This window comes from Barbatula barbatula, assembly GCF_947034865.1.
Source record: "Barbatula barbatula genome assembly, chromosome: 23".
In the NCBI taxonomy this organism is placed as follows: Eukaryota; Metazoa; Chordata; class Actinopteri; order Cypriniformes; family Nemacheilidae; genus Barbatula; species Barbatula barbatula.
Window position 1 is genome coordinate 12,843,764 of NC_136786.1, and position 23,357 is coordinate 12,867,120.

The 23,357-nt window shown below is 37.9% G+C and overlaps 1 protein-coding gene across 1 annotated transcript in view; it reads left to right on the plus strand.

Annotated features, from left to right (window-relative positions):
• Window positions 1-2,556: 2,556 nt before the first annotated feature.
• The window catches only part of mllt10 (MLLT10 histone lysine methyltransferase DOT1L cofactor), a 39,900-nt gene continuing 19,099 nt past the window's right edge, over window positions 2,557-23,357 (plus strand). The window contains 8 exon segments of the mRNA XM_079447577.1: window positions 2,557-2,933; window positions 4,541-4,620; window positions 9,931-9,985; window positions 12,849-12,958; window positions 13,931-14,034; window positions 15,023-15,116; window positions 21,878-21,973; window positions 22,177-22,489. Of these exon segments, the coding sequence (XP_079303703.1) occupies window positions 2,771-2,933; window positions 4,541-4,620; window positions 9,931-9,985; window positions 12,849-12,958; window positions 13,931-14,034; window positions 15,023-15,116; window positions 21,878-21,973; window positions 22,177-22,489 (1,015 nt within the window). The 5' untranslated portion in view covers window positions 2,557-2,770.

Sequence of the window (23,357 nt, forward strand, 5' to 3'; positions counted from 1 at the left end):
GTTTAGCCAACGGTTTAGTTTTTCCTTGTATTCGCGATAAACCGATGGACAACGTCACGGAGGAAGTAGTGAGATAAACATCTCGTTAAAGTTCAAGCAAAATCAAAACATTGCGTGACTGCTCCACTAAGTCAATGTTGTCGAGTTTTTAGTAAATGGTGCAGCCTAGTAAATGTGAAGCGACCGGCAGTACAACGACAAGATAACTTCTTATGGGCTAAAACAATCTTAATTTATATAAAACGATTTCTCTGTTCTTCAAACACGTGCGAAGAGACAATACCTAAATCACCCTAGTGTTTCTCTAGTGCCTAACGTTACACGAGACACATAAACAACACTCGTTCCCTTGTTTAACTCCAAAATCGAAATTTCATGAGCCAAGGATCAGTAATTTGTTACTTAATGCCAAAAAAACGCTTGATCGTGGTATCAAATAATTTACAGAAGCCACGAGTTCAGGATCCCCGGCATTTTTAACCTGAATTTACAGAGTAAGGTTGGGGGTGGGCTGAAATAACCTTTCACCCTGACGTGTCATATCTGCTGGTGTGTGTGTGTTTGTCCGCGAGTCTTTGCATAAATAAATATCGTACAATTAAACTAAATTTCTTCCAATTGCAAAGTTCATGTCTCTGGAGCTCATAGCTCCGTCTTAAAATTCATCCCATGATTGCAGGACTTGAAACGGTTTCAAATTTCAAATAAAGACTTAATTTTAAAATCCGTAACCAGGTTTTTGCAAAAAATATTTCCAAATTTGCTACGTAAATTTATTAATTTACGTAAATAACAAACTAGGACAAAGTATGGTAGGCCTATGTAAAAGCTCGATGCTTATTTTTTTGTTATCGCCTATCGAAGATGTGGGATGTAGCCAACACAGTGGTATGGGATATATTTATTTCCTTCTGTGAATTACAAGCAAAAAATAGGAAAGGACAATACTTTATTATGAAATGGCACACAATTTTTGAAAGAGCGTAACTAGACTTTGTAAAAGTTCAAAAAAAAATTTTTACAAATGGAACTTAATTGCTATATTTGAAAAGGCACAGGTTTTGCAAACTACATAACTATATTTTTAAAATCATTTTTATACATTGGTGGTGTTAATAATACAATATAAAAAATAGTGTAGAGCGTTATCTAATCATTTTTTGTCATTAATGTCAATTTGATATAGATCTACCTAGGCACGAATGTCTTAAGAAAAAATTTTGTGGTGCTATGACGTCACAACAATGTAGAATGATTTGAATAATTTATCAGCTGACCTTTTGAGTTGTTTTTGTAAATGTGGCTTAAATCAACATCCCACCAGCCACCGATCTATAAATGAGGGCTGGGCCCAGTTGCATAGCAGTTTATGCAACCGGCCCCTAAGCTATAAGGTAAAAACTGATGTTTAACGCCAGACCGGCAGTGAACCCACTAAATGATGATCGTAGAAACTATAAAAACGTAAAGTCAGGACTAAAACGGGCTGTTTCAGATAGGAGCTTTGTTTGTCAATTAACATAGATAATTAAGATGGACATCATTCCTTCTGTTTTGGGACATGATGGTCAAGTTTGACACTACAGAAAGCCAGATAAGAAAACAGTAAAATGTGTCTTTGGGTGATTCGACACACGAAAGTCGGTCATATATCATGAATACATCATATGTAGGCTATTCAATTTCATCTTACAAGGAAACGCGTTATAAAGATGATAATAAATCGTCACTTTACAATCTAACCTGACCTGAGAAATGGAAAGAAAACGTCTTTCTTACTGTGACAAATGTTGTTCTTGACCTACAAACTTGAAGACGTCATAAATGTCTAAATAAGATTTGTAGATAAATATAACTGAGCAAACATTTAAAAAACATTTCATTATAAATAAGAGACCACCATATAGGAACTCGTTTCAAAAAGCATCTAAGTCAGCGGTTGATAAAAGTAGCCTAGTTTTACAAAAGTGCAAGATGTCTCACATGCATGCAGTGGTGATATACGTTTACTATTGTTCTAGATCTGAGCGATATTGCATTTAGATATTTATTATTAAAAAAGCTTATTTATCCATTTAGGAAATAACCTCATGGTGACAGCTTCATCGAGTCTTCAATGCGGAATACGCATTAGAGTATATGAGCGTTCATTTTGATATATTTACTAAGAGTATACTTTAGTATCCTAATTGGAATGACTTCTTCCCATCTTCCAAATAGATAGATGTATTCCACAAAGTCGGAAAAAGAAACATCAACTATATGCCTACTTATGTGTTTTCTTCTGTCCTGAGGTTTAACTGGTAATTAATTTAGCACCTTAATGAAAACAGCATGTGTAACCGCAATCTGCTAACTGCAGAATTGTAGGACTAAATACAAGTCACACTCGTTTCTTTATGGGACAGCCACGTGTGCTCCTCACATCATACGTTGTCACCTCAATGCAAAAACCATCTCGCTTGTGGCAGTGCACCATTGCCCGCCCCCGCCAGAGGAAAAATTCAATGGCGCTCGTCGCGTGTATCAAACAACCCACAAGGCCTCTTCCAGTCCACGGGCACGCTCCTTTCAGCGCGTTCCGCGCATGCGCCTTGGTCTTCAGGACTGGGTTTATGTGTTGAGCCCAAAAACCCCGCTTAAACACCAAGGCGACTGAAATATGGCTTTTCATCGAAATGGGACTTAAACTTCGACTTTCAGTGGAGATAGGGATTCGCGAGACAAACGCCCGATCGCCTTTTTGTTGCTCTTTCTGTTGTGGCGGTAGATGGTATCCAGCGAGTTGTATCTGCCAGAGGAAGACGACGACTCGGCGAGTACTATGAAGGAGATGATCGGAGGTTGCTGCGTCTGCTCGGATGAGAGAGGCTGGGCCGAAAACCCTCTAGTCTACTGCGACGGTCACGGGTGTAATGTTGCCGTCCACCAAGGTAAAAATGAAGACAACAGCATTCACGTGCCTTGAGTCGATATGTGATCATTTCTTTACGGGAGGCATGTACGAGGCGGATGTTTTGATAAGTTCCCTGCTGTTGAGCCGAGAGGATTAGCTTAGCCTAGCCTAGCCTAACTTAGCTCAACCGAACGCACAGTGTGACGAAAGTTTAAAGTGAACGCCGCAATATGGCGCCTTTTTGTGACACTTGGGACGACAATTGAAACATTTTGCTAGTTGGAACTGTCGATTCGTTGTGTTTTGTTCTTGCGAGGAAAGTTCCGTCTGCGTGCTAATGTTTTGCCGTTAGCACGAGCACTAACAGCATGTATGTTCATTATCTCGACTGTTTCAGGACCAACAACGTGTCCGTCGTAGATTTGAAAACAGACATGTGTCAAACACTCAGAGAAGCTCTCGAGGTCATTACAGTAAAGCGTAGAGCACATATTTATGACCAGTCATCCAAGCTGTCAAATATTGACAAATAACTAACCATTCTTGGGGTCACGCTTTATGTACACATGTATGTTTCGTGAGTATTGTTTGCGATAGATAAACGTTTTAGAGAAACTTGTAGGACACGTGACTGTTTTAAAGATGATCAAATTGTTTCTATGATGCTGTGTAGGAGTTTGCTTTGACACTGGGAAGCTGAATTTCTAACTTCTATTGCATGTTAGATTGTTTGATAGCACTGTCGTCAGTTCAGATTGTCTGTGAGCTATGCTTCCTTCTTGATCTGAATAAGGTAGTCTCATTCAAACGATTATGATTGTAATCTTCATACCCAATGTTTTATTCCAGGAACAATCGAAGGTACCAGTAAACTGGTGTTTTTTTGCTGTTGGTTAGTGTTATTGAATGAAGAGTTTGGTTTTATATTAGTTAGGGCTGCACGATTGTGGACAATGATAATCGTGATTATTTTATCACAATTAATGACACGGATTGTATTGTCAGTTCAGAACTTTTGTTATTATTTTCACTTCAGCATATTTATTAGGCCTGTACTTTACAGCCGAGGAATATGTGATAATCTTCTGCCATTGAACTTCAACACTATATTTCAAAGCACGCAATCAATCATCTAAACACCTTCGGAAGGAAACTTCCTACTCCATTTTAGATTTCTTTTGTATAAATCATTACTAATGGTCACTCTTCATGTTTGTCTGTGGGGTTTGCATAAAAATAGTAGATATATATTATGCTAAATTAATCGTGGGAAACATAAATCGTTAACACCATTAAAAGACGATTCATGGCACAGGCTTAATATTAGGTGATTATTTGTCTTGCAGGTAAACATATTTAAGTTTAGTCTTTAATCATTGTTTAGCATCTAGTCTTGCAATTAAGTCAGTCAATACGCAATTGCATTTTGCTGAATTTTGCTGTTGTTATTGGCATAGCTTTTCTGATAAAAGGCAAACACAAAACAATAAACAGTGGTTTGTTGGGAAGAGTTGTGTCATAAAAGATATCTTCAAAAAACTCAAACATTGCTTACCCTTCAAACTCAAAAACTAAAGTTGTGTGTTTACAGTAGTTAGAAGACAGTCTCTTTATATCATCTGTCCTTTATTCTTGTTGTTACAGCCTGCTATGGAATTGTCCAAGTCCCCACAGGCCCCTGGTTCTGCAGGAAATGTGAATCACAGGAGCGAGCTGCGAGGGTGGTGAGTTTCCTTATCTTTTATACAAATATTTCTGGCTTTGTCTTTCAGATCTGTTTTTTTCTAGAACTCCATCATTTTTTGTACATATTGGGTTTGTTTGCAGGTTCTTTTTGACAGTCGATGAGATATTTGTTATTGATTTTGTGAACTGGTAAATGTATCCCCCATGTGTTTCTGTAGCACAACAGGTGCCAAGTTACCAGTGCAAACTTTGGTAGGTGGAATGAGAGTCAGACACTAAATGAAAGACATAGGATGTCTGTGATCAGGTGGCTTTATTTATTTAGGTCAGATGTGTGACTGAATATGCTTCTGGACTGGATTGCAGGGCAGTTGTGTTGACATTGAGCAATAATGTTGGGGTGAAATCCAGCTGTTTTTATCTTAGTTTGACCACAAAAATTATTCAAATCAAAGCATATTATTTAGATTCTGGACATTAGTTTTAACTTGACGCACATTTAGGCCAGTTATTCAAGTGATAGTTCACCCAAAAATTTAGATTCTGTCATAATTTGCTTATCCTCGTGTAATTACATATCTGTATAAACGACTTTGTTCTGATGAATGCAAAGAAATATATTTGGAAGAATGTTAGCAATTTTAAATTCTACGACATCATTGACTGCCATAGTAGGAATGGTAACCAAAGTTAAATGGTAGCCAAAGTTGCCCCAGAACTCTTTGTGTTCCTAAATTCTTCAAAATATCTCACTTTGTGTTCAACAGAACAACAAAATATACAATGTTTTTCCTGCTATGGATGTGGATGATGTCACAGAACTTAAAATTGCTTACATTCTTACAAATATCTTTCTTTGTGTTAGAAATATATTTAGGTTTGAAACAACCTGATGGTGAGTAAATTATGACAGAATTTGTATTTTTGGGTGAACTATCCCTTTAAGATGTGTAACTGCAAAAAACTGGCAAGTGCAGAATCGTCACTCAAGTCATCACTGTACACAATGGTGCTATTGCACTTTGAGATAAAGCTGAATATGTTTTTTGTTTCTTTGAGCCAGAATTGTTGTTGTACTCAAATGGTAGTAGTTGTATGCTTGTCCATTAGTAACCATTTACAGTTTAGTTGCAATACATATGTCTCCTGTCAGTTTTTAGATTATTTTATTATATCGTTTGAAGCAATACTTTTCAGCAACTGATCCATTTCCTGGATTAGATAACAAATATTTTTCAAGGCATATCAGTGTTTCCCCTTGGTTTACGGCTTTGGGGGGTATGTGGTCTCTTTTTTTTCTTGCGTCAGAGGTCCAGACAATAATTTAATAAATAATATTTAATCAATTGAGCCCAGTCTAATATGTTCTGTATATAAAAGGTTAACATCTAATGTTTTTCAAGCAATTTATTTTATATTCTGTTACCCACAGTATGAAACATAGAAAGGCATGGCAACTGAGAAAATGTGTTGTTGGCTCTGGTGCTAAAGTGAAGTCCTAGTGGCCCATTTTAAGATTTAGTAAAACTACTGACATCAAAATGTAACAACTGAAATAATTGTATCATGTGCAGAAATAATAAAGTTACTAACAAGTAGCCTTACCATGCCATTCATACTAGATTCTAAGTCATCTCCAATTAAAACTTGATTAATTATGAAATGCTCTTAACATGCTGATTATTAATGCTATTAATATGATTAATATCATTAATGCTAAATGTAGATACTAGATGTTATGATTTATAATCTGCCACAAAACTAATAGAAAACAGTAAACTGACTTGCAGCTAAAAATTAACTTTTTTACTGTATTTTCGTTTACTTAAGAGATACAGTAGTGGTTTCCATTTGGTATTCTGCTCTTGGTGACAGGAGGTCTATATATGCGATGGTTCGTTGGCAGGAAAAGCAGTGCTCACGGAGCAAAAAGGGTTAACGTGGAGCGTGTTTAGTGCAAGATAAAGATATTTGACGATATCTGCAAAATATAATCAAAAAATGTCCCTGGGTGCGCGTTATGTGTACATCTTAGTTATGTAGACGGCACGCGCTGTTCAATTTAAACTACAGAAATAGTTTGATGTTTTGAATGGTTCCTTCTGTTTTGCGGTGCGGATGGAACGAAGCCAAGATGGGTGAAAACCTGTCATCTGGTGGTGACTGGACAGGACTGTTGTGGCTTGTCAGGGGCAGGGCGTGCGTCTTTTCTGTTTTTATTTAGACTCTGAGCAGGAGAGCCAACATTGTAATTTTCACAACCCTGGGATTTTTATCCGCTTGCTTTTCAGGTGGTAAACATGATGTATTTTCCTACACGCGCTATCTGTGGGAGTGTGCTGCTTACCTTTGTATGGGCGCGCACGTGTCTTTGTGTATATGTATGTATGCAAGCATCGGGGCAGAACTCGATAAGGAGAGCAGGGGATAATTTTTAAACGTAGAGACAGAAATGACATGCCGCCATGTAAATAAGATAAATACCATAATGCTATTTAGTTTGTTTAATAAAAGAACAAGGTATAGACATGTTGTGTAGGGAAGGAAACCTTAAATGCTCTTCTCTTGTGATATGCTGCTATATAGAAAATAATAATTAACACGACCTTCAAGGGGGGCAGGGGGGAGCCGTTGGTGGGGCGGAGTGCCCCCTAAGGTAATGTTAGGGGAAACACTGCCTATAGTACTTTATTTTAGGTTGCTTTTATGCAGAATCTGTGTTTACTTTGTTTATATCAGGTGTCTTGTACATTTACGAACTGTGTGATTGAACCTGTGTTAGTGAAGTTTTGTTCACAACTATGTATGTATATATCAAATGTGTCAGCACAGCAGGGGTTGTCAGTGACTTGGGGTTGTTCCGATTGACGATACCGAATATCGTGTATCGACTATATTCAGACATATCGGCAATAGCTGATGTCACCTAGACGATAGCTGGCTGTTTGCCAACATATGCTGCAAATAAATATTACCAACGCGCATAGCACATTTCTTTGTGCAAGAGAGCTTGCAATGCACGCTAGGTTTTTCCTCACGTTAGAGAGAGTTTATTATGTGCAGGCTTTGAGTTGTCCGTGCACCAGATAGCTTGTGATGCGTGCAGCTCGGGCTTTCCCTTGCAGGAATTGCTATGCGAGTGAGGGTTTAAAACCAGCTTTTGAGTTGTTCCCGTTTGGCAATCAAGTATTAACAGCACACGTGGGCATCAGTGACATTATGGATTAATGAAATTGACTTGCATCAATTGTTTACTTTCTCTCCTTTAAAAAGTTGTGGTGGGAAGTAACAATGTTGCCTAGTGCACTGAACTTAGACTCTGATAGAATGCTAATTGCAGTCACACATGAGCATTTTCTTGCAACGTAAGCTTCTGTTTTTATCCACAAATCCAGCTTGTCATAGATAAATGAGTAAATTGCCCCGCCCCGTGATACTATCATGTTTCGGCATTCCACAGGCGGGCAATAGAACTATCTGACTATAGAGAATATCTCCCAACACTACAGTTACTATGTTTACATGCACCCTCATAATGCGGTTATAATAGGATTTTGGCAATATTGCGATACACTTTACCTCATGTAAATGCAATATTTAGATCTACGTAATGCGAAAAAGTTCCTAACAGGGCACTAAATTAACTTTTTTCCTCGTAGCACTAGTGCTTCCAACAAGGAGCACCAGCTAAAATTTAGGGTCACCCATGGTCTTTCTGAATAGGCAAATCCAAAATTTTAACAATTTTACCGTTAAAACATCCATGTGATGTCTGCTGTGTTTTACATAGTCACAATGGCTTCATGATTTTAATAGGGAGTCAATTGGAGGAAATAACTGTTTGGTTATTAGGATTCTCCAAATATATTTCTCCCTGTTCATCAGAACAAAGACATTTATACAGATTTGGAACAACTCGAAGCTGAGTAACTGATGACAGAATTTAAAATTTTGGGTGAAATATCCCAAAACTTTTCCCACAGTTTCTCATGTAAACTTGCTGAATATTTCTGAATCAGTTCCCAAAAAAAGATCTCTGGAAATGTAGCATGTTTGGTGCATGGTACTCAAAGATAATATCTTGAATAAAACCTAGCCTAATATAAACACCATTCTGTTATGAAAAAAAGATGATGATGGCTGAGAGCAGGAAACATGAATGGTAAGGATAGACACAGTTTGTACTGGCAGTTTAAGCAGTTTCCTTTGAAAGCTCAGCAGCTATGAGACATGAAATGAAAGTGGCAGTTTAGACCAGAAGAATATGTGTCAAGAAGGGAAACCTGTTATGCAATCCATTATGTGGGTATTTTTTGTTGAAAGGTCTGGATTCATACCAAAACAGTGTCCCACATCACGCCTTTGAGGTTACAGGCCATATTTAATGCCTTCTGCTCCTGTTCTGTAATGAAAAAGGATTTTTCCGTCCTTTTTGTCTACAGGCGTGTTCTGAGGTCATATTTTGTTGCTTTTTTGCAATTCTACCCCAAAGATGTGTGAAGATCGTAGTTTGCACTACCAAACATCTCTTAACCTATTTTTAAAACAGAAATCCTAATTATGAAACCACATTTCTGCACTTTATTCCTCCACATACTAAAAATGAGCCAATTGTTTCCATTTGTGCCCTGCTTTGCCACTTCCAAAGATTAAAGGGTGGAGGGGGAGAAAGCCGAGCTGGCAGGCCTCTGAAGGAGGAGGACTGTCCACCACCTGTAACAAAGAGGAGGAGGACAGCCGACTGAGCAGAAGTTTAAAAACATTGAACATAGTGGTATGTGGCACATAATGGCATGGTTCCAAGCATAATGTTTTGCCCCAAATAAATAACCCTGTTCAAAGCTTTATTAGGTAAACATTTTAAGAAGAGTAGAAGAGTGAAATGTCATTGTTTATGCACAAGGGCTCTTTCGACAGGCTCTTTTGTTGTTTTCATTTTGTTGCCTTCAGAAGGGTAGTAGTTGTCTTTGCTAAACCAACCTGTTTTATTGGTTTTGTTTCGGTCTATTTATCTCTGATACAGTTTGTCTAAACCTGTTTTCTCCTATAGCAGAACAGGTCACATTTTATTCTTATATGTAACAGCAGTTCTGCTGGGTTACAGCGGCAGTTGTTTCCAAGCTTCAGTCATCTGTTGATGGCACTTGTCTACAGTTTCATTGTTCAGTTTTGCCGGGATGCTATGCTTTCTCATTTCAAAGAAACAAATTATGTCTAACCCTCAAAAAAAAAGGTCTAACCATTTGCCTTCGTTTGTTGCCGAGAGTTCCTAAAAACCATCAGAGCCGTGTCTGGCCTGCAGCTGATTGAGTGCGAGTGGATTCATGTTATTTCTCTTCTCTTTTCAGAGATGTGAGCTGTGTCCCCACAAAGATGGAGCCCTGAAACGAACAGACAATGGAGGTAAGACCTCTAACTTCACCATCTTTTAGAAACAATGATTTTTTTAGGAATAATTTACCCATCCACTTGAAATGCCGCTGACAGGAATTGACTGTAGTAACTCTGTGGCTAAATACAAACCTGTATCCAGAAACGGGAGCTATTGATGTTTTGCACTGCATTTGAAAGAATGAATGTTTAATAAAATATTTTCAGAAAAAGTAACTTTATTACTTTACTTTACTATATTGAATTATAGGAATTCTTTTATTTTCAAATGCCACCTTTGTTAAGCTTTCTGAAATCCTAAAAGAAAGTCTATTTGTTGGTGAATTAACAGTTTCTAAAATATATTAAAAAGATGTGAGCTCTTGGGAGAAGTGCACGCTGTGCTCACAATAACAAATTATTTTACACCTTTAATGAACATCAAAAAACAATTAGATTTGCAATTTGGACTATTGCAGCCATTCTCCTGAACCTCTTAATGTGATCACAGATCATTTTCCATCAAAAGATGCTGCTGATACTGTTGTTTAATACAGAATAAAACAGATGTTGTTCCCGGCAATAATCTATATAAATGGACAAAATTATTCACTACTGAATTGTGTCTCTGTTCAACACAATTTGGACTTCATTGGGAGATTACAGGCCTTATTACTCTGTTGTTGTTTTTTAAACGCCACCAAAAATGCTTTTGAATCAATCAGGTGTGTTGTCCCATCTTGTATTTTTTGTTGCAAAAGTGGGTAAAAGCTTTGCGGAATTCATTTACCTTTTTTCAAATAATTGAGGAGTGGGGGGGGGGTTAGGAAGAGTGTTTATCTATCTCACCTTATTTTTATGAGTGGGCGGTCTCAGCGGGGTCATTGTGGGGCTGAGAACGGACTTCTGTTCTTCATGCTCAGGGTTCACGGTGAGGGCAGTTCAGAGACTGTAAACATGGCATGGGACACAGCTGCGAGACCATGCCCCATCTTTGGAGGCGGCAAGCTATTTAGCGGCCATGAGGGAAACATCATCGCCCCAGGCTTAGGGTTCAGCAGTTTCTAACTATTTAATGTCTGTTTGCCTGAAATTTAAAAGCATATTGAAATTCCTGGAGTTATTTATGAGTTGGATCATGTTTGACCAAACAATGTCATATTTTTATTAAAGCAATTGTTTTAACTAGCAAAATCTTTTTCTAAAAGTAGAGGTGTGCACTCTTTGTGATCAACCAATACAGTGTCATTTTTTACCATACCACATTCAGTTCTGACCAACTTCCCCTTCATGCAAGACCTGTTGTTGATTGATTGATGGTTTCATTCATTAATTTGTTAAACTAAAATTTTAGGAATACACGATTAGTATAATGTACATGCAGTTAAGAACATCTTGGGCAAATTGTTATTTTCAAGAAAGCCGCCCTTCTGTTTGATGGGTTTGAAGTTTATTTGGGTGTGCTTGGTTTTTTTTTATTGCCTGCTTTATAGGCTTCTGCTGGATTCTTGGAGGGAGGGACTTCAAAACAACAACCCACCTCCTTGTCCCTTTAGGCTGGGGTCAAAGACAGTTCATAGGTTCACCTTTAAGTTTAGGCCTGCTGCTGAGTCATTACACTGAATAACTAGAACTAATTTGCACCCGCTTGCGAAATACGGTTATTAAACCAAATTCAAGGAATGTAGTGGTTTTGTGGTTGAAAGACAGCTGATGTGAAGAAAAGCTAAGATGGTGCGAGCCTGTAATTATGAAATAATATTTATGTAGTGTGCGTGTGGTTGACACCCTATGGTTCCACACTTAGTCTAGACTGTAGGCAGAAGAAAATATGCCATCTTATCCAATCCTGGTGTTCCCTCTTTATGTGGCCACACTTTGCCCACACGCTTTAATAAGTGTTTTTCACACAGTACAGGAAGCCATGCTTATAGGCCCATAGACATGACTGTAAGCAAACAACAACCATGGTCTCAACAGGCTTTATATTAGTGCTTTTTCTGCCTATAAGCTTTCGTTGATTTATGCCTTTTAACAATAAAACATTTTAACAATAAATTTACATTTCGACAGTAAACATCTTAAATGTTTACTGTCTTCAATAAAGTTATTATCCGGTTTAAAAATCTTAAATTATGCCTAAAACAAAACACATATTTACAAAAATATGCATGAAGTGATGTTTTAACGACATTCTATGGAAATGCTCACATTAACAAACATTAGCTAGCCTTCTCCGTTGATTTAGGTGGAAAGTAGTGTGAAAAAAGCAAACTGTGAAAAATGATTAATGTAGTTTTTATTCTAGGGCAGTTAAATGATAGATCGCATCCAGAATAAAAATGAGTGTTTAATTAATATATGTATATTCTATATGTTTGTCTATTGTAGATGTTTATTTTGTATTTATAAACACATAGACATACACATGTATGTATACATATTTAGGAGATTTTCATGTGTATTTATTTATATTTGCTAATAATCTAAATTATATATAAATGTCTTCATTCTTTATTTATTTCTTAAATATATGCATGTATGTGCATGTTTCTAAAAACACCAAATTATTCTGCATAATACACAGACGTGTGTAAACAAAACTTTTATTCTGGATGCAATTAATTGTGCATTTTGTTTGACAGCCCCATTTTATTGTAATGCTGTTACATAAGTTTAATACTTTTTTTGGGTAGATGTCACTCCAATGGGACTGTTTGTCTAATTTTCCATATTTTTGCTTAATAATGTTTACTTTCAAATGTGACTGAAATGCTGACGATGTTGAGCATTGCTTTTCTAGATTTCAAGGAATTTCCAATAGAACAGTAGTACAGTAGTAATTTGGTCTCAATCTAAGCCTCTGCTTGATTGTATGTGGTGTTGTGTTGTTTAGGTTGGGCCCATGTGGTTTGTGCTCTTTACATCCCAGAGGTTGAGTTCGCCAATGTTTCCACCATGGAGCCCATCGTGCTTCAGTCTGTCCCTCATGAACGTTATAACAAGGTAAGTTCCATAACCTCGGCGTGACCACTTTGTTCAACACACACCTAATTGTGCTACATGTGTTCCTATTGCAATAAGTGTGATGATATCAGTTGGAAAGCAAAGTCTCAACATGAGGATCTCATAAATCAGCTCAGCAGTGTAAACAGTATGCGAGAATGGAGTTTAGGCCTATGCTGTGAGCATGTTTTCATAAGGCACTGAGTGCCACATTTATCAGTCTTGAATAAACACAGTACGTTAGCATTACAGCTCACGAGAATCAATGAGTCAAACTTATCATTCACATTGTTTAAAAATTAACAAAGATTGTGTAAAAAGAGCAAATTATACATATTAAATTTTATATTATAAATGTGGAACCATGTATATTTCTTGTATTCTTATGGCATTGAATTATGGTGCATTACTGTAACTTGAGAATGTCTAAATGTTTAGACATTGTTCTAAAACTTTTTCACTCAACCGTGAGGGTAAAGAAAACACTGTTAGCTCAGGTATTAATAGGATATGCCATCATGACACCTCTTATTTCACTTTTCATTTGAAAACGTAATTACCTTCTGCTTTCTATGGATGCCCTTCAATGCAGTAGATAACTACAAAACAATCAGTTAGTGTTGTTTGATTTGGATTTTGTACTGTGTCTGATGACTTGCAGGACTAAGGAGGCCACTTTAATCTCATGCTTGAAATAGGGGGTTTAAAATAGGAGATAAAATAGATTCAGCTCTGTTGGTAATTGAGGCCTCACTGTGAGCCAATTTTAAATGGCATGGTTATCACTTGCCTAATAATGGAGGCGCTGGGAAGAGCAGCTTCAGAGAAACTTGTTAAATTGGGAGAGCCTTCATGCTAAACAAGCATTGGGTTAAACGGCAATGCGTTATATACTGTAATAAATGCTTTCAAGATTTATCTTTTTCTGTGTGTGAAGAATCAGCCTTGTTTTTATTTCATTTGTTTGTGTAGACGTGCTACATATGTGAGGAACAAGGCCGTGAGAGCAAAGCTGCTTCTGGAGCCTGTATGACATGTAACAAACATGGCTGCCGACAGGCCTTTCACGTCACATGGTGAGTCACATGACTCTGATTGTTCTAAACCATTAAAGCATGTTTGTCTTCTTCATTCAAGCCATATGTGTCAATCTGTAGGGGGTAGAAATTCCATCAACACAAATTAACATCCATAAACAAACACGGGTATTGGGTTCACTCTTAAGTGATCCTCTGAATGTTTCTTTTGGGCATTTATTTATTATAATGGTCATTGGTAACCAAGTTTATCACCAAAAAACACATAATTCAAAATTCAATATAGCCTGTTGGGGGAATGCCTCTCACTAATGTTTTCTCACTTATGTTTCTCTGTGTATTAGAAACGCTGTAAATCCAGTGTTTGAATTAAAAGCATTTCTACTCTTTAAACTCGTCCTCAATTGAGGGCAAATGGAAAAATCTCAACTTTTAAGTGACCACCTCAGTTCTTCCTCTGTTTTTTGCTGGTAGCTATATAGTGTATATTAGTAGTGCTTGCATCTTGTACAGTGTTAAAAAAGCAATCATTACCTTAACCCTGAAAACATGACAGTTCGCCAAAGTTTCTAGCAATTAAAATCTCACATATGTTGTGACGTAAAATTGTCTTTGTGCATATTAAAACTGATCATGTGTCCTAAAGTATTGCACTGTACAATTCTCTTTTGAGACAAAAAAAACATATTTAAAGGTATAGTTCATCCAAAAAAATTATTTCGTCATTTATTCGCCCTCATGTCATTTAAAACCTGTATAGGCCTCTTTCTTCTGTGGAACAGAAATGAAGACATTTTTTAAATGTTTCAGTGGCTTTGTGTTCATTCATTGGAAATCAATGGTGGCCAGTACCATTTGGTTACCGACATTCTTCAAAATATCGTTTGTGTAATGCAGAAGAAACTCATACAGGTTTGAAATTACAAGAGGATAAATAAATGATAAAATAATTTTCATTTTTGGGTAATCTATTAACTTCAGTTCTGCATTGTAGACTTTTCTGATACAACTTTTCTTTTCAATCTAGTGCTCAGTTTGCTGGGTTGTTGTGTGAAGAACAGGGTTCAGATGCTGATAATGTGAAATACTGTGGATACTGCAAATACCATTACAGCAAACTGGTAAGATTCTGCTATTTCCATCAATCTAGTACTACAATGCACACACTGGCATTTGGCACCCAACATCACATCATTGATGTTCTTCATCACTAATATCAGTTGTTTTCATTTTGAATGATTAAAGCTGTGATTTGGAGTTTGAAACTATTCACGTCGAGTCTGAAGATAACAGTTTTTCTTGTTAATTTGTATTTGTGATGTTCATGGTTGGCATATTTTGTTCAGTAGTTTTTTTCTTTTGTCTGTGGCTTCTGTTCTTGCTAGAGCACTCCGCTACCCTCCATTTCCCTTGTTGTTAAATCTGGCTACACACGGATCACGTCGAGCACATATTGATCATGTCGTCACTGTGTCATTGTGCGGTTATTGCACATCCAGAATAGCATGTGAATGCGCTGTGCCTTTGCAGGACGCTGCCTCATCTGGAATAGCTCTAGTTTCTTAAATGTCCGCCACTCCTGGTCCAATTACAGCTGCTGAAAGCTAAGCTGTGGCATAATCCCCACCTCCCCACCCCCAGTGGCCCCTGCAGTCCCCGTCTCAATCCCCCTCAAACCCTTTAACCCCTTAATCTCGTTGACAATCAGCAGCAACTCACTGGGCCCTTGTCTGTGGATCTCTTTTCCTCTCCTGTCCCTCATCCCCCACCTCTTTCCTGTGTTTCCCTCATCCTTATACCCCTCGCAGAAATTGAAGGCTAGGGTTTCAGAGATACAGTGACAGCCCAGTAACGGACTGTGCTTTTCCATCCACCTTAACTCTGGCCCTAGCCTGCATGTGGACTCGAGCATTTGTGTGTGTGTGGAAAGGGGGTTTCTCGCATTCTCTCTCTGGCCCTAGAGCTGCAGCTTCCCACTGCTTCTCAGATTTGTGCTTTACGTGTGTGTGTGTGTGTGTGTGTGTGTGTGTGTGTGTGTGTGTGTGTGTGTGTGTGTGTGTGTGTGTGTGTGTGTGTGTGTGTGTGTGTGTGTGTGTGTGTGTGTGTGTGTGTGTGTGTGTGTGTGTGTGTGTGTGTGTGTGTGTGTGTGTGTGTGTGTGTGTGTGTGTGTGTGTGTGTGTGTGTGTGTATCCTTTCCAACAAAGGCTCTCACATATGGCTAGACCTCTACAGGTCCTCGGAGTGAAGGGCTGGAGGTGGGGGCAATGCTTTGTGATGTTCTTATAGGAGATTGTAATAAATCAGGATGGAGGAATCGTGATGTTTGTATTTCATTGCATATTTCATTTTCATGCATTAGTAACCACTGTTGGTGGTTTTTAAGTGATCATGTTAGTAATAATCATGCATTCATTCATATTTTTTGCAGGGAATGATTTGCATCTCTTTTGTCCAATTAAAGTGGTCATCTATTGCACTCATTTAATAATTGTAAATGAAAGCGAGATCTTTTTGCAGGTTGTACCGTGTCTGTTCCATTGTTAATGATTTGACAGCATCAGAAATGTCTCTTGGATTAATTGTTCAATATCTGTCTCCTAACCATTGATGTTTCCATGTAGACCTTTGTTTCAGTGGGCTGCTGGTTGTCCTGACCGTTTTTTTACAATGGCAGTTGTTGACAATAGTGGTTATAGGCTCTGTAGGAAAATAACTAATATATCTGGTGTCTTGTTAGAAAATATGTAATAGCTGGTCAGTTTTGTTATTGATTTCTTGTATCATGGAACATTTGTCTAAGCATATCGGAGCGTGAAATAAAAAACAAAAAGCCAACATGTTGAAAGCATCAGATTTTATTTTTAGATTTTATTTAGATTTTTTTTACGTTAACTGTGTCACCCTTTTTTATAATTGTTTTAATTACACACCAACACTTTGAGTAATAAGAAAATCTGACCTCAACAAAATTTTTTGTTACTGTGCTATTTGAAAAATTTAGATGGAACAATTATCAATTTTTACAACAATCTGTTCCTTAAATTTGCAGAACTTTAATTCAAGCAGGCCTACAGCTTAAACGGCTGTTTATAAGCACTGTGTACTCATATTGCATCTGAAACATGTATTAACTCAAAGTATACACTACAGTTACCAGGCTCATGGAATCCCAGACATCAATATTTGAATAAATTATGAAAAATAAATCGCTAACTTCCCATGTGGGATTTCGTTATGAAGATAAAGGTTAGGATCGCTTTTTTCCCCTATCTTTATATGCATGACATCAGGCATAACAAGCCGATAGCTTCAACATAAAGAATTTGTATAATAAAGCTTTGCATCTGTTCAGCTAAAAAAGCAACTTATATACATCTGGGAGGGCAAAGGAAGGGTGGGTAAATTAAGAAAATTCTAGTCTGAGTCAAATTTTGCTCTTAAGTTGACTTATTCAGCTCACGGAAGTTGCACATTTGACGGAGTAGTATCGTCACAATCAAACGGTTGTGATTAGTTGTCATGACAATGTCTTTTTTCTCTTTTCATAATGGTTAACCTTTTGTTTCCTTTGTCTCAGTAAGGGCTATTTTCTTTGTTACTAGAAGGGATAGTTAATCGAAATAGGAAAAAGGCTAATTGGACAGACTTGAAATGGTAACTCCAAGTTCCTCTTACACCTTTTAGAGAAGGAGCAAAGGCCGTGGTAGTAGGGCTCAAAGCTTAAGTGATTCTTCCCCTCACTCTTTGGATAAGCACCATGACAAGGAAAAGAAGGTTAGGCAGCCTCCAGATCTACCTCACTTCCTGCCATGTGTGATTGATGCCCTCTCCTCACGGCTTCAGACTATGTGGTACGCATAAAACCAAAACTCCTGTTTGTGATTGGTATTTTGATGCTGCCACAAATTATCAACACAAAGAGTGCTGTTTTCATAGAAAAGCATTCGTCACGGTCATTAGTTTCACCGAGTATGTTTAATCAGTATTGATAGGTAGTGTAGTCATTTGTTCCAGTAAATTTCTGAGATTTGCTAAACACAGCCATACCAAATGAGACACGCAGCATCATTAGCCCTACTCGCCTTCACATCTAATTCAATTAAATATAGGCTGTGTAACACGGCCTCGTGTCAATAAACGCACTCACAGCGCAAAAATCGTATCGAAAGCTTGATTTAATTATATCTTTGTCTGTATCTTGCTCTGCTTACTGTAATGGTGGTGATATATGAAATACTAATCCAACGCTAGCGCCAGACCTCATAGTGTGAAATGTGTGGAGGAGCTCATCACATCTATCCATCGTCATTGATCATTTTCTGCCTGTTTCTAGCAGCTCCCACTGGCCACATGTTTCAACCACTCAGCCTCTGTGCAGCCATTTTAATCAGTGATCGCTTGCCTGATTACTCTATTCACACAGGGTCATCATTAAAATGGCTCTTAGCCATTCAAAAATTTCATTTTTACATCATTAAAATGTCTACACCTTTTTTTTTTTAAAGTTAAGCATTTTGTAAAGCCTGTGTTCAGAACTGTTTTTGCCTTAATTTAGTAGGCTAATTGGTTCTGCTTTATAATTATTTTTCGGAGATTAATCATATTTAACCTAAATACACATAATATTCTTAGCTCATTACATTTTATCCCTTGAAATTTTGTCATAACACAAAACTATTTGTAATGCTACAGTAGGAATGTGAGAATTGTACATTTATCATCCGACATGCGTTTTAATTGTAAAGTGTAGGAAAATGGGTTGATCCGTGCTTTTTAAATAAGCTTTTAAATATTACCAGAACCATTTTAGTTAAGTAATTCCAATCAAATATATCACTGAAATAAAGGGAATTTGGCTCCTTTTCTAATTAACATTAAGATTTTTACATTTGTCACAATATCATTTTTTTTCATCTTTAATCATCAAACTTGATCCCTTCAAGTTGGGACTACAGGAATGAGTTTTGTTTAAAAATATAAATTAATAGTTTCTAGCTTCTAGTTCCTGGCATTCATTTTGTGAGACTTCATTAGCACAGATTTTGTGGCTAAGTGTTTTTAAGGGAAAGACTTGAAGAGTGAAGTGAAAAACCTTTCTTATTATTGTTTATTGATTGAGTTTTTATTATTATTGTGGTTGCCGTTGTTTAGAAGAGTGTTTCTGGTGCTTAGTCTGTTGAAGCCAAATCTATAACTGTAATTTCTGTTAAATTAATGTCTTGGAAAATATAAATGAAAAATGACAGATATGGTATCTGTACATACAGTAGAAATTGTCATTTTTATCATATTTTGTTTCGAGAACTGGACACAGGTTTGAAAAACGAGTACTCGATTAATTAGGGGTGGGGCATTAAATGGGACGGGGCGTGTCCCTCATGTTGACGATAAAAAGATTTAGATTACAACACTGATACGAAAATTCATGTTGATAAAACTATGAAAAGAGATTGAGTAAATCAACACTGTTAGATTATAAAAAATAACTATTAATGTTTTTGAAAATACAGTAAAAATTTAAACGGCTCAGCTTCCATGGGAAGTCTTCAGGAAGAAACCAGTCACGCTGGGTGCTCTCAGTATACACTTCTGTGCTCCTGGACTTGACTCTGGACCGCAAAGCAACCAATCAAATCTCTTGGTACCACCTGAAATGCCAGCATAACCAATCAGAAAGAAAGAAAATAATTTTATTTTTTATATAGACAAACGATCGCTCGCCGCTGTCACGTCAGAGTACTCGTGCCTATCCCTAACATACAGCGGTGAGTGGAGGTTGGACATTGAAATTGGCTGTTGGTTATTTGACACATGTTTGTTAATTATTTGAATTAGTTTGAAGAAGTTTGCATTGGAAATGCGCACAAATGGCATGGATGCCGCTCAAAGATCGTGTAGCGTGTGTAATCTAGGTCAACGAACAATTAGATTTGAGATTAAATTTAAAGCCGTTTCTCCCAGTTATTCTGATATTTAACCTTTTCCACATTGAGAGGGGTTGATACCAACAATGATTTAAGTTGGAGCTGTATTCTTGACGATCTTGTTGTGGAGTAGTCTGTGCTCCGCCATGGCTATTGTTACAAGGCCTGATTTGCATCAGCAAAGAGGGGCCCATCCCCCCGTACTCCACATTCTCGGGTCAAAGGTTGGGGGGCTCAGATGTATACCTAGCTAATTCCAAACCCCAGGGCCAAACAACAATAGAGGCTAAAAGCTTCTCAATTTGCAGCTAGTTCAGATGTGCTCAGAGAGGCAGTTGAGACCGGCATCTGGGAATAAAATGATGTTTTCAATCTCTCTTCCCCGTCCTGCCTCGAATATCTTACATTCTGATCCAACAGGGGATTTTTTGCTTTGTTTCCTGAATGCTTTTTTAAGGAATCCTTACTTTATAACTGAATAACTGGAATTCATTATTTATCCTCAATAACTGGAATTGATTTATTATCATTTAATTATCGTAGCTGAATTGTGTTAGACTCAGGAAACATTTCGGAAGTTCTTTCTTTGTTCGTCCTAAAAGAGATTTTCTACATTTCACTAATTTGCTAAAGGCATTGATGAATTATGATTAATGTCTTTGCTGCTTGTGCTTCTTTCTTTGCAGTCACTCTGCTTTAACTATTCATCTTGGGATAATTAAACTAGCTGTCGTCTTAAATCAAGATCCTGAAAGGTGTTTATATCAGAATATTAATTAGATGAGGAATTGTATTGGTTAATGTCAGATTTTTTTTGCCATTTGTATATCTTGAAATAAATTTGAATATATGTCATTTTGTTTTTCAATAAAAAAACAAACCCTACTGGTAAAAATATGTTTCTTAAAACAATGCCTTGCCTTTAGGATCAGTGTACAAAGATTTTTGCCTTTGCTTCTATTCTTCAAGAGTAATTTTCGTTGAAATGTGCATGTGCATTTCAGTAAATGTTACATTTGTGTTTTTTGTTACATTTTTAATGATTACTACTAGCATATGCAAAATAGAATTAAGCACAATATTAAAAGACTTGTTTGTAGCAGACATGAAATCCAAAAGTATAAATATTTTTGTTCGGCCACATGCACACGCACACAAAAATCCCTTTGCGCTTATTCAAAACCATTTAAAGTGTGTACAATTTCCCTTTACTAATAAAATGGCATTTCAAATGGTATATTCAGGAGAATTGTAAATGGCGCCGAGGAAGTGCAAGCTCATTTTAATTTTCATTGAAAAACTTGGGCCTGGGGGCCTCTGGAATTGTCACCACCACTTGCGCAGTAAAGTAGCATAAACCGTTATCGTGTTCGGAGTAATTGTCAATTCTAAAGGAGACAATGGTTTGGACGATGACAGAAAGGGGGCAAGAATGAAAGCTAGACTTTGTATGGCGCTCCAGTTGGGAATGTGAAAATATTCTCTCCGAATGGTTAAGGATCGCTGCATATTTTTACAGCCGTGTCTTAAGAACAGAAACGGAGATGTTGGAGGTGTTCGTTTGGAGTGCGAGGTGTAAATTTGTTCACGCTTGCGTTTGTCGGGCGCAAATAGAGCTGTGTGGAGCACGGCACTAGACTGGGGTGTAAATTAAGCTGCAGAAGACTGTGGTCGGGCTTGCAATGTGAAACCTTTCACATATAGAGGATGACACTTCCTTTGAGTAAAGGAGGAGCTTTGTGGAGAAGTGGCTGTCCTGTGCGGGATTGTATGCATGCAAAGGATTGACACGTTTAGATCCAGTCATTGTTTTACCTTTTGAGTTTTCCCTCTCTTGAGTTTCCCTTTCTTTATTTTCAGATATGGCAGTGTAGGGTCACAAGCTGTACTTACACAGTTAATATTTTTTGCGCCCTCTTCATTAACACATTTTTAATTGTTTCATAATTTTATCACAGAAACATAAAGAAAGAGATCGGCATAAACCAAAGCACAAAAAGTCTATGGAGCTTTCGCCATCACTGGTACCAGCACTGATGGTGAGCTCTGAGAAGGTGAGTCTAAATTTGTATTGTGTTGAACTGAACTTTCTTTTTTGTTATTTATAAAGAAAACCCTGAGCAATCATATTTGAGATAGTTTATAGTTTTTTTACTCAACATTGGCTGGAGAGGGAGGTTGTATGTCAGTTACTTGACAGTTATTTGGAGGTTATCCAAGATTGTTACACATGTGTTCGTATCCCTTTTGCCTGCAGAGCTACAACAGCAGCAGCGGAGGAAGCGTCTCCTCCATTTCTTCCACTCAGAAGCGACTGGACGACAGCGGAGGCCGCTTCACTAATGCCAACTTCCAGGAAGTTCCATCTCACTCCAGTTCCAGTTCAAAGGACGGCGGGTCCTCGGACGGAAAGAGCTCAGAGGGCAAGAGCAAGAAATCCAGCAGTCACGGCACAGGCTCAAGCTCCGTGTCCAGAGGCCGCAAGTCTGTGCCGGGTAAACCCCACGGCCCCGTGGTCACCACGGCAACTTCATCCATGGCCACCTGCTCATCCAGTCCGTTTCAGCAAGGTAAGACTCCCTGATATGTCTGTTGACTGTTGATGAACTGAAATAGTTAACACCCACTCTGAACTCTTGGCGCGCCTCGTGTTCTTAAATTAAAACAAACAGTTAGATTCAAGCCTCGTGTCAACTTCCTGTGTGTGACACTTGAGTGTTTTGTGACAAGGCTGGATGAAAGCCAGGAGTAGTACGAATGGTGTGTGTGTGCACGATTAGGCTGTCGTCTGGCTGGCTGCCGCTGTTGTGGAGTCTTTTTTGAGTCGGCTCTGCTGTGGGTGGTGTCTCGTGTGTGTGTGTGTGTGTGTGTGTGTGTGTGTGTGTGTGTGTGTGTGTGTGTGTGTGTTCGTGTTGTTGTACAAGGGGGGATCTGGAAACATGTTTCCTGACCCTACTGCTATCAAGCCGTGATGGAAGGATTGAAGCAGAGGTCACGTCTGGATAATTCAGACTAATCATTAATGTGTCAGGGTGCGGTGGGGCCTCCTTGTTGGAGATACACGCAGATTTCGAGGAACCCTGAAAGAAGAAACAGCATAGTGTTTTCAGAGAGACATCAAAAGATGTTGCAGATTAACTGTGGAATATTATCTGCTGCCTACAAGCACGTATGTCATAGTACTAGGGCTGTTATGACAACACCTGACACAGATCCAGGGTTTGCTTGCTTCGACGTTAAGCCACACAACCGTTCTGTTTGCCAATATTATGATGTAATATTTCAAGTACATGAGAGGTTGCAATATAAAAAGTCTGTTAAAACATTGCGAAAAACCACTTTGTGTTTGACAATATTAAAAAACGCTTTTTGTTCCAATGGTGACAGTTTGGATTGTCTTATTTTTGTTGATGTAGGGCAGATAAAAGTAATATTCTT